This window comes from Rhagoletis zephyria, unplaced genomic scaffold (genome assembly GCF_001687245.7).
Source record: "Rhagoletis zephyria isolate East Lansing unplaced genomic scaffold, Rhagoletis_zephyria_1.1 Rzeph_scaffold_00707, whole genome shotgun sequence".
Classification (NCBI taxonomy): domain Eukaryota; kingdom Metazoa; phylum Arthropoda; class Insecta; order Diptera; family Tephritidae; genus Rhagoletis; species Rhagoletis zephyria.
The window spans coordinates 20,575-32,314 of NW_016157791.1; the positions used below are offsets into that span (position 1 = coordinate 20,575).

The 11,740-nt window shown below is 33.7% G+C and overlaps 1 protein-coding gene across 2 annotated transcripts in view; it reads right to left on the minus strand.

Annotated features, from left to right (window-relative positions):
* Positions 1 to 214: 214 nt before the first annotated feature.
* Positions 215 to 11,740, minus strand: part of Arpc2 (Actin-related protein 2/3 complex, subunit 2) — a 92,771-nt gene continuing 81,245 nt past the window's right edge. The window contains exons 6-8 of one of the 2 annotated variants that reach the window (XM_017613731.1): positions 6,730 to 6,821; positions 6,548 to 6,657; positions 215 to 544 (exon numbers count right to left, since the gene is read on the minus strand). In XM_017613731.1, coding sequence (XP_017469220.1) covers positions 517 to 544; positions 6,548 to 6,657; positions 6,730 to 6,821 — 230 coding nt within the window. In that variant the 3' untranslated portion in view covers positions 215 to 516. Of the gene's footprint in view, positions 545 to 6,547; positions 6,658 to 6,709; positions 6,822 to 11,740 lie in introns of those variants that run through there. The other variant, XM_017613732.1, reaches the window with a different exon arrangement.

Consider the following 11,740-nt stretch of genomic DNA (forward strand, 5'->3'; position numbering starts at 1 on the left):
TTTATTCAACGATATTCTTCAGTAGTAACTTAATTTTTATTTGTAACAGAACAGGCTTTAGCACAGATGCAAAAACTTGGCACAGAACCTGTTATTTTTTAAATTTTTCTTCTGTTAAAGTTTGTTTTGTTTTTCATTTTTTTATTCAAAAATAAAAAACTGGAATGACTAATTAATTTGTCAGAAACTATCAGCCCTATCGGAAAGCGATGTATATATGGTTTATGGAGAATTTCACTAGCTTTGATTTGACGTATCTCCTTTTAAGATAGTTAAATTGGTTCGTAAGATATGCGTGATTAAGTGGAACTACTTTATGTTTTGAGCTGAATAACGGTAACTTGAAAATATCTTGAAAACGTATCCATAGAAAAAAATTTACTCGATTTTCGGAATCACCGGGCAATTCTACATTGAAATTGGATAGTGGCGTCTGGAGAACAAAAACCTAACTAAAATTTGTAATCCAGTGTAATTAATATACGGATATAAAAGCAACTAGACATTGTCCACAATTTAATCCTTGCGAATGAATGTTCTCCCCCTGCAAAAACAAAAAACGTAAAATTATGTTACAGTTCCAAATGAGTCGAAATTTGTAAAGTGTGCCAAAAATTTTTTTCCAAGGTCGAGCTTTGTTTGTGGAATTTGACCATTTATAATTTACTTATTATAGGTGATAATTGTTTTCGAAATTGTTTGGATTTTGTTTATTTTCTCGTGATTGGAATGAGCTTGTTGCAAAGCTGTGTTATGTGTAATGATTGTAATCAAAGTTTGATAAACTCATACAGTTGGTAAACAAAAAGACAGTTGAAAAGACCCATATCTTCGCCATTGTTGGTAAGTTTATTTATCTGTTAGACCGAACATATTCTCCTTATCATGTTAATTAATTGTATGATGAAATCTCAAAAAACACAAATTTTTAAAAGTAATGAATTAATTTATTATTCAGTAAATATGTACGTTTCGTTCAACTACCCACTGGTGCATTAGAAAGTCGGAAATTTTTAATTACCAAGAGCGGATAAATTACGTATTACGAGCTGTAATATTTTATTTGTGTGAGAATGTATAAAAGTAATGAATAATTTCAATCACCCACACATAGGTAATTATTTTTCAAAAACATCTATTAGTATACATACGGCTCAAAATTACTGAAGTGGGGCCACTGATTTTTAAAGCGACAATTTTGGAAGTTATATCAATAATCTTATAGTATTTTCGGGTAAAAATTTTACCCTAAAGCGGTTTTGCAAAATTTAAATTTTTTCAAGAGATATTGTATAAACAATTTTTAAACATCTAATTTGAAAAAAAAAATTATTTACAGTTTGTTTGATGGATTTTGCTAACTTTGGTATAAGTAGTATTATTGTATATTATACTTTTGAAAAAAAAACTAGTCTGAACAATTATTTTTTGTAGGCAATTACGGTTCCTTGTTTATTTTTACGAACTAAAAAAAATCAGTATTGTATAGTTGGTACTTGTTGCAAAGCTTTTTAATATAACTTGCAAAAATGTCGCCAAAAAAAATTTCGGGCCCACTTCAGAAATGTTGAACCATACAGGCATGTTCTGAAATTCGAAAATTTGAGATCGACTCGATTTCGATAATTTTTTCGATGGTTTTTAACACAAAAATTTACAAGTCTCGCATTAAAATGATTTCTTTCATATCGCTGCTGCTTCTTTTATGGTTTTCAATTAGAATATTCACTATTTTATATAAGAATAACGTAAACAAAGTGGAATTATTCAAACTCATCGAAAACGATTCAAATGCAATAGCTATGTTAATATGTTCTATCAAAAACGTGAATGTGGTCTCTTGACGGCTTTGATCTCTCTAGTGTTAAAGCGATTGAGCAGTCCAGAATATTTTAAAAATTGCTAATAACCACCAAAAAAATGTAGACAAAATAAATAAAAATGCGTGGAAAGCAAGGTATTTAACTTTTTTTTTTTAATAAGCAGAATTGGTATAAACAACCTGGAGAAAATAAATAAAATCCAAGCAATTTCGAAAAAGTAAATACACTGGCGGTCAGTGTAAGTTTTGGACAAAGTTTGAAACTTGTATTTATTTAGTTTTTCTTATAGCGTTGACTATAGAGGCATTTCATGTCACCGCGGCCACTTCTGTGCGCGACCTCTAAGGATTTGGATGAAGATTTGAAGAGATTGAAGGTCTAGGTGACATGAATATACTACGTGCGGCATGGGGGTACGTTCCCACGACAGTCGGGTCTACGTAACCGGAACGACCCAGATTTATATCTGGCCAAGGACTGTCAAAAACTCAGTGGGGAATGGGGACTTGTGTGCTGCGACAACAACAACAACAACCAATGGGGTAAGAATAATTTAGAGAAAACCAAGGTGCTGTATGCGTCCAAGAGTGACTAAAATGAAGTTAAGCAAAAGCTTCAAGATAGATTCGCAAACACACAATATATTCCAGGAACGCCCAAAAACACTCATTGCAAAAGAATATCCGACTCCAATGATAGCTTCAAGGTTAGTCCTTTTATTAAAACAAGAAAAAGGAAAGGAGTGTAAAAAAACAAACCTAATGAATAACAAAATTATAGTTTAAAAAAACCAACAACACGCTTTTAATAAACTAAGAACTAAAAAGAAAAAAATTATTTATTGATTTAAAGATTTGTTTAAGAAGTATATGAAGTTCCCTAACTTGATGTTATTTAACCTTTTAAACTAGCTTAATATAGGATTAAAGTAATTGGCACGTAGTCATAGTCGAAATAAAGTCCACTGTAAAGTTAGTTGCAGTTATTTTTTACAGACATCCCATTGGAAACATACAGCACCTTCTTTTTCTCTAAATTATTCTTACTCCATTGGTAGAAGGCTTAAAATTTCCTCGAATCCCGTCGCAAGCAGATTTCCCATTTGAACTTGCAACAAAGTTCAATTCTGCCATTTCCTTGAAGGGATTTTCGTGATTTCAGACCCTTTTGTAAAGTTAATATGATTTATACATATTGTTTTTGTTTTTTACACCCCTTTCCTCGTTTAAAAAAAGACAATTTCACAAAATTGCAATGTCTATTTATCACATTGCTCGAGCGTTAGACGATCTAGAGTCCATACGCCTAAGTATTTAGCCCATTATGCCCATTTAGGTACTTAAAGTTGGCATTATAGACAATGTTTTTATGTAAAAATAAAAGATTTTCAAAATGCTATAAAAAATCAAAAAGAAAATGTTTACTTTTTTTTTTGTTTTTTATATGTTGCCCTTTATGTAAAAAATGTTTAATTAAAGCCCATAATAAGACGGAAGAAATAAATTTTTGTTCATTAAGTTTCGTTAAAAGGTTTCCAAGATACAGCACTTTAAAGAAAGGTATGTATGACGTTTTCTTAAAATTCAAGCCCCGTGTAAATAGGCAACCCTATGTCATATCGGCAAAATATGCTGCACGTATATTCATGTCACCTAGACCTTCAATCTCTTCAACTTTCATCGAAATCCTTAGAGGTCGTATATTTCTTTATAAAAAAATAGTGTTGGTAGTGTTATGCCTGGTCGCCAGTATAGCTTTAGCTCCGAAAATAATTCGAATTTCGAAAAATTGTCAAAGTGGTATTTTTTATGGTTGTGAACCAGAAAAAAATGAGTTCCACAACAAAAGCTCGACCATCGAAAAAATATTGGCACATTCACAAGTTATAAAATATTTGGTATTAGAGAGATTCAAAATTGGAACTTTTTTGCATTTCGACTGAGAACATTCCTGTTCTTGAAGATAAGAGTGAAAACAAGTTCCTTCTAAAATTTCAGCTTAGTTGAACAAGATTTAGAGAAATTTAGAGGTCGCTCAACGCTGTTGTTTGTTTTCCGGAAACTACAGATTTTAAAAGCATCTTTATAAACAAGTAAGTATATTTTCATAAAATCTTGTCGGATTTCGCTGAAATTTCGTAGGTAGGTTCCAAAATTTCAGTTTATTGGAACACAGTTTATATAAGTTCGATAAATTAGTTTTAAACATATTTATTAATTAGTAAGTAACTAAGATTTGCTTTATAAACAATTAATATTTGCAATAATTTTTTTTTTATTCTTTAACCACTGAGCATATCCTAAATACATCTAAGATCACATTATAATTCATATCAATAGTGGACCTCCACAATTAAAATGAACTAATTGTTATTTGTAATGATAGCGAAGAAAACCTTTTTCTATATTTTCTTTGCGATGTTGCTTTGACCAGGGCTTGAACCCAGGCCTTGCGCAGTGATAGCGCGCATTGCTAACCACTTGCCATTCTTCAATTAAGTTCTGTAAAAACATTCTTCTAAAATACTTATATTTTTGTGACAACATCAAGGCACACACCACAAATTTGAGGAGAAGCTCGGCCAAACACTTGCCAAAGGTGTAAGCGCCAAAATATTTTTATTATACTATTAATATTTACAATAACTAGGAAAACACCTGGATTCGACATGGCGTATGAGTGATATTTATGTGGTGTTTTTTTATTTGATGTTTAATAATATTTAATGATGAGGTCCACTATTGATATGAATTATAATGTGATCTTAGATGTATACTACATATACTGGTTAAGGAACAAAAAAAATATTGCAAATATTAATTGTCTATAAAGCAAAACTTAGTTACTAATTAATAAATATGATAAAAACTAATTTGTCGAACTTATATAAATTGTGTTCCAATAAACTGATATTTTGGAATATACCTACGAAATTTCAGCGAAATCCGACAAGACTTTATGAAAATACACCTACTTGTTTATAAAGATGCATTTAATATCTGTTGTCTCCGGAAAACAAACAACAGCGTTGAGCGACCTCTAAATCTTGTTCAAATAAGCGGAAATTGTAGAAGGCCTCTTATCTTCAAGAAACCGAATGTCCTTAGTCCAAATTCGAAAAAGTTCCAATTTTGAATCACCCTTATGGGAATTCATCTAAACTAGAGATGGGAACGGGACCTACTAGTATTGAATCTTAAGTCCCGAACCCGCCCATCCCGAAGTTTTTCAGAATTGTACCGCGGGTGCTGTGGGTCCCGAAATCTATCACAAAGAAAAAATTCACACGACTTTCAAATTAATTTTAAATTAAAAAAAATTTAAAAAACGTAGCATCTTCCGACTAATTTGTTTTGCTTTGCTGTTCGTTTTCGTTTCAATAAAACATAAAAAAAATTCATTATTTTTCATAGCGGTCACCAAATTTGGTGTCACACTTTCGATTGGCTTCAAATTTTTTTTATGGGTTCTATACATGACTTAAGGGACTTGTTCGTAGCACGTAATAAAAACGGCATTACTGCCGTACTGATAACAAATGGCAACATTTTTGCAACTGCCCAACTAATAATACATTGCTAGAAATTCACACAGAACGTGATACTTTAATAATTCGCGCAACAATGCGGTTCTGATTGCAACTCTAACAAGCCCAATCTAACACGTGTTCGAGGAATTTTTGTTTTGTTTTTTTCTTTGGAGATATGATCTGTCAAAGTTTGCATTTTTTCGCGATTCTGACTAATCATGTCCTGCTTCAAGTCGTTATATCTCGGGTTCTGCCCATCTAGAGACTTCATCTTAACGCCGTCTTAAAGCTAAAGAAACGGGCTTAATATTTTTATATATAAGATGGTCAAGATTGTGCTAAAGCTAACTTGGCTATTAACAGTTGAACTTTTTGAAGTTGATTTGCATAGTGAAGACCAGTAAATTTCAAGAACTGTTTTTAGAATATTTTTTTTTTTATGACGAGATGGTTTATTTCGTGAGAATCAACAATTTTTGTTATTTGTTTTCCAAAACTTATGTTGAGATATATTTACTAAGGTGTTAAACATCGTGTTTTTGCAAGAATTTAAATTTTATTGCAGATTCCGATAGAATACCTATGTATCCAGGTATAATATTTGTACGGCAAGATTTTTCTTTAAGGCGACAAACCCCTAAAAATGGGCGTGCCAATTGTAGGACTAAAGTTTACAAAATGCTGATTTTATTGCAGATTTCGGCAGAATATCGCTTCGTTAACTACATTTGTTACACAACGTTTTCAAGGAAAACGAAAATTAAAGTTCTGGCACCTTCCAACTATTTCGTTTCGCTTTGTTGTTCGTTTTCGTCTCAATAAAACATAAAAAAGTGCATATTCCATACAAAATTTTTAAAGAAGATTTTCTGAAATTATGGAGATTGTGAATTTAACGGGAGTGGCGGGAAAGGATTTTGGTCTCGTCCCACGCGCAAAATTTTTACGGACCTTCCCGATACTACATATCCCGGCCATTTTGAAATCAGTACCGTGGGTCCCGATATCCCGCGCCCATCTCTAATCTAAACGTTTAAATGCCTCGTAGAACCGTAAACCTCGTAAATAAAACAGTTTTCCATAGAAAATTAAGTAAGTTTACAAGGTTTACGTGGTTGCCAGGCATTTACGCGCTTATATGACACACTATATGAAAAAAATTTTAGTCAAATAAATATAAAATTTATCAACTTACGTTATTGTTTTCTTTTCCGTACTTTTCGTTTCCGGTCTGGCACGATTAAGTACTTTCAGGAAGTCTGAAGTTTTTGCGCGCATTCTAGAATGAATGTACGCTTTTGAACACTGAAAAATTAAAGTCAGTAATTTTGTATTTAATCTCAAAAGTATGGCCCACCATTACTGCACCGAACTTGCCTTAATATGATAGTGTAAATAATCTCGGAACATGTGTATTAGATTAATGGTGTTACCCCGTGTCTCCTTGCTAGTATGTCGAGGGAAAAGAACTGAAAAGAGAAGACCCAGGACACAAGAGTTTATATGTTATAGTATCTATATATATATTAAAATATGCGTATCTCGGAATTAAAATATAAATGGATTAACTTAATGTTTTATCTTAAAAATACGTAATTCGACGCATCCTCCAAGAAAGCTGTATCTGAACTGAAGTTTAAAACAAAAGGATATGGTGTGTGGATCCCACGTGCGACTGAAGTGAAGCTTCCTTCTTCCTATTAACCGCACAGCTCACCAATTGCATGAGTATGTTTTCTGCATAATAATGAACAATTATCTTAATCTCAACCAGGGTTTCCACTTTGGTATATTATTACCAAAATTTCTAGAAAAATTTGGGATGGTATAAAGGTAAATTTTGTTTCGTTTTGCTAGATTTTTGTTAAAGTATTTTGTTTGAAAAATAAATAAAGCTTTTCGTTCCAGCTTTATTTTACGTAGTTATCTTTGGCGCATTCCATGTAAAATAGGAAAACGACATAAATTTTAAAATTCCGTTATTTATCTATATTTCTGTAGTAAGATATAGCTAAATGACTATGTCATTAATCTGTTGAAAAATATTAAAAAATTAAAAAAAAAAATTGTAATTTTTATCCATGGAAAGTTTTTCTTCATACATAGTTACCCTTGGGATACATTTTGATTAGGCTAGCATCGCATTTCTCCGCTATTTTGTCAGTTGTATAAAGCAGGCGCGAGCATTTTACATAAAGCGGAGAAAATTCTAAATTACTACAAAAAAATAAAGTGTACAGGTGTGTAGGTTTTTGTGTATTTCTTTTTTTAACAGATGCATTTCGCGTGTCCCACCAGTAACGCAAAAATACATAAAATTTGTTTTAACAATAAACACGTGTACTATTTTAACATCTTTTAATAGTTAAAATGGTCATATTGTGGTTTTGAGACTGTTTTGAAATATGTCCCACCAGTCACATGTGACTTAACTTGAATATGCTTTGCCTAGCTTGAACTTGATTTGGGTGATTTTTCGCTTCCTTTAGATGAATGCCACAGAGGGAAAGAGGAAATCTCGAGAGAAGATAAAGGAGGACAAGGATAAATGGAGTATAGCTCATGAAAAACAAAAAGAGTGGACTAGAAGAAGTAGAGAAAAAAATTGACGTGAGTGGGAGCAAAATGAGGAAAAGAGAATATGCTTCAGAGAAAAAGATTGCGTAAAAGAAAGCAAAGAGAGAACAAATAGTGGCAGTACAAAAGACAAGCAGTTCGTCGCTTGGGTCATACAAATCCTTGAGTACTTTGAAAAAAGCAGTTGTAAAAGCCAAAAAAGCTCTAGGTTGGGCAAAAAACAAACGCAAAAACCGATTCCGGCACTGGAAGTTTTCAAAACAGAAAAAGTTAACTTTTTTGAAAAATATTAATGGTTTTAAAGAAGTTTTTAATTAATGATGATAATTTACTCTTATTTTCGTTGCGGAAAAGAAGGTTCCTTAATTTTGATTTTAATAAATAGAGTTTATTGAGATTTTGTTATTTAGAATAGCAAAATTTTCTGCGAATTCGATTTGAAGTACTACTTCTTCCTGCGTACTTTCTTTAATTTTTGTCTCAAAGTATTTATATTGTTCGTTTTTTACAAAAACATGCAACTTGAACTTGAGTGTTTTACTATCGAGTTCTTTTATAAGATCTTTTACGGTTCCAGGAGCATTTATTATTTGGAATCTATTTTCGATAGATTGCCACTGTTTCCATGCTGCCTTCAATATTGTATCTAATGCTAGTGGAAGAATATCCGAAATTACGTTACAGCTCGAACATTCCCCAGTCATACACTTTTCGTCTGATACGTTACAAGTAATTTTTTTTAGAAATTCTTTGGAAGAATCTGGAACTGTTGGCACAATCTTGTTTAAAGCCTCTATCAGATAATTGTAATTTGCATGATGAATACAAACACAAACGTTGTGTGGCATTTCGTTCATTGGTCTCACATGTAAGGGTCTGAATTCAAAAAATTTGCTCTTACCGAGTTTGATATCAGGCTTGTCAATAACAAATAACGGATACGCTTCAGCGATTGTCATCATCATGTGCATCTTAGCTACTTGCATACGTTTACCCGATTGCACCTCTTTTACCGACATTGTATCTTTTCTATTAGGAGAAGCACGACTGATGTGATCTTTTTCGTAGAAAGCTTGAACTTTTTTTTAACTTCATCCGTATTATGCGTGCTTCCAATATTTTGAGGCTCCTCATGCAACACAGCCACAGCCACAAAACTGCTGTCTGTTTAGTGGGACTTTGAGGCAGAGCTTTTTTGGCTTTTACAACTGCTTTTTTCAAAGTACTCAAGGATTTGTATGACCCTAGCGACGAACTGCTTGTCTTTTGTACTGCCACTATTTGTGCTCTCTTTGCTTTCTTTTAGGCAATCTTTCTTTTTCTCTGAAGCATATTCTCTTTTCCTCATTTTGCTCCCACTCACGTCGATTTTTTTCTCTACTTCTTCTAGTCTACTCTTTTTGTTTTTCATGAGCTATACTCCATTTATCCTTGTCCTCCTTTATCTTCTCCCGAGATTTCCTCTTTCACTCTGTGGCATTCATCTAAAGGAAGCGAAAAATCACCCAAATCAAGTTCAAGTTAGGCGAAGCATATTCAAGTTAAGTCACATGTGACTGGTGGGACATATTTCAAAACAGTCTCAAAACCACAATATGACCATTTTAACTATTAAAAGATGTTAAAATAGTACACCACTTGTTTATTGTTACTTCTAGAAATAACTGAATTCATTAAGTCATATTTAAGGTTAGGAAAACAAATTTTATGTATTTTTGCGTGACTGGTGGGACACAAAAACCTGCACACCTTTACACTTTATTTTTTTGTAGTACTTTAGAATTTTCTCCGCTTTATGTAAAATGCACGCGCCTGCTTTATACAACTGACAAAATAGCCGAGAAGTGCGATGCTAACCGAATCAAAATTTATCCCAAAGGTAGCTATGTATGAAGAAAAACTTTCCATAGATAAAAATACAGTATTTTTTTATTTTTTAATATTTTTCAACAGATTAATGACATATAGTCATTTAGCTATATCTTACTACAGAAATATAGATAAATAACGGAATTTTAAAATTTATGTCGTTTTCCTATTTTACCTATTTTACATGGAATGCCCCAAATAGAGTTTATTGAGATTTTGTTATTAAATTGTTTGTTTATTTTATTTATATTATTTTTGCTTGCAGTTGCTGGTTTCTATTTAATGCTGCATGTTAAAATTTATAAATAACTACATTAATAAAGCTCAAAACAATGACAAAACTTATTTCAGTTTTACCTAATTTTGTACTTGTCCCACCAGTCACAACTTTCAATATTCTTTAATATGTCTATGATGGTTATATCGGCCTAGTTTTTAATGAAGACGAAAGAGTATAGTATATATTTTACAACGTAGAAAAATCTGCCTTAAAAAACTAAGTAGTTTGGCTAAAATTAGTCTTTGAGTGTACAAAGGTAAAACAGAAGGATTTTTCAGTGTCCCACCAGTCACATTCATTCTAAAAATAGTTACAAAGAACTCAGAAATTAGTTGGAATTTTTTTTTAAGGAATTTTATACACTGGTTACTTATCTATGTTAAAAAATATATTTCACTATTGTATAAGTTCCGACGACATAGTTATAATTAAGAGCTGATCATATTCTGGAGTCAACCTACTGAATGGTAGCAGCGCTGAAAGTAGTGAAGAAGACGAACCCGAGTCCCCAGTCGATGATGATGGAGTAGCTGTCCCAACGCCTGACTATGACGAGGTACGAATAGCGATTACGCGGTTGAAAAAAAACAAAGCTGCTGGAGCTGACGGCCTGTCAGCCGAGCTATTCAAGTACGGCGGCGAGGAGCTGATGAGGTGCATGCATCAGCTCGTATGCAGAATATGGTCAGATGAACGCATGCCCGACGACTGGAATTTAAGTGTGCTCTGCCCAATCCACAAGAAAGGCGACCCCGCCATACGCGCCAACTACCGCGGAATCAGCCTTCTAAGCATAGGTTACAAGGTCTTATCGAGCGTATTGTGCGAAAGACTGAAGCCCACCGTCAACGAGCTGATTGGACCTTATCAGTGTGGCTTTAGGCCTGGAAAATCCACCATAGATCAGGTATTCACAATACGCCAAATCTTGGAAAAGACCCGCGAGAATAGGATCGACACACACCATCTATTTGTCGATTTCAAAGCCGCTTTCGACAGCACGAAGAGAAGTTGCCTTTATGCCGCGATGTCTGAATTTGGTATCCCCGCGAAACTAATACGGCTGTGTAAAATGACGTTGAGCAATACCACCAGCTCCGTCAGAATAGGGAAGGACCTCTCCGAGCCGTTTGATACCAAACGAGGTTTCAGACAAGGGGACTCCCTTTCGTGTGATTTCTTTAATCTTATGTTGGAGAAGATAATAAGAGCCGCAGAACTGAACCGCTCAGGCACAATACTTTATAAGAGCGTACAATTGCTGGCGTATGCCGACGACATCGATATTATCGGTAAAAACAAGGGCTACGTCTGTTCTGCCTTCTCGGGATTGGATAGAGAAGCAAAGCGAATGGGTCTGGTGGTGAACGAGGACAAAACGAAGTATCTGGATATATCACACAAATAGTCAGAGCATACGCGTCTTGGCACCCACGTCACTGTTGACAGTTACAAGTTTGAAAAAGTAGACGACTTCGTTTATTTGGGAACCAGCATTAACACCAATAATAATGTCAGCCTTGAAATCCAACGGAGAATCACTCTTGCCAACAAGTGCTACTTTGGGCTGAGTAGGCAATTGAGAAGTAAAGTCCTCTCTCGTCGTACAAAGATCACACTCTATAAGTCACTCATCATGCCTGTGCTGGTGTATGGCGCGGA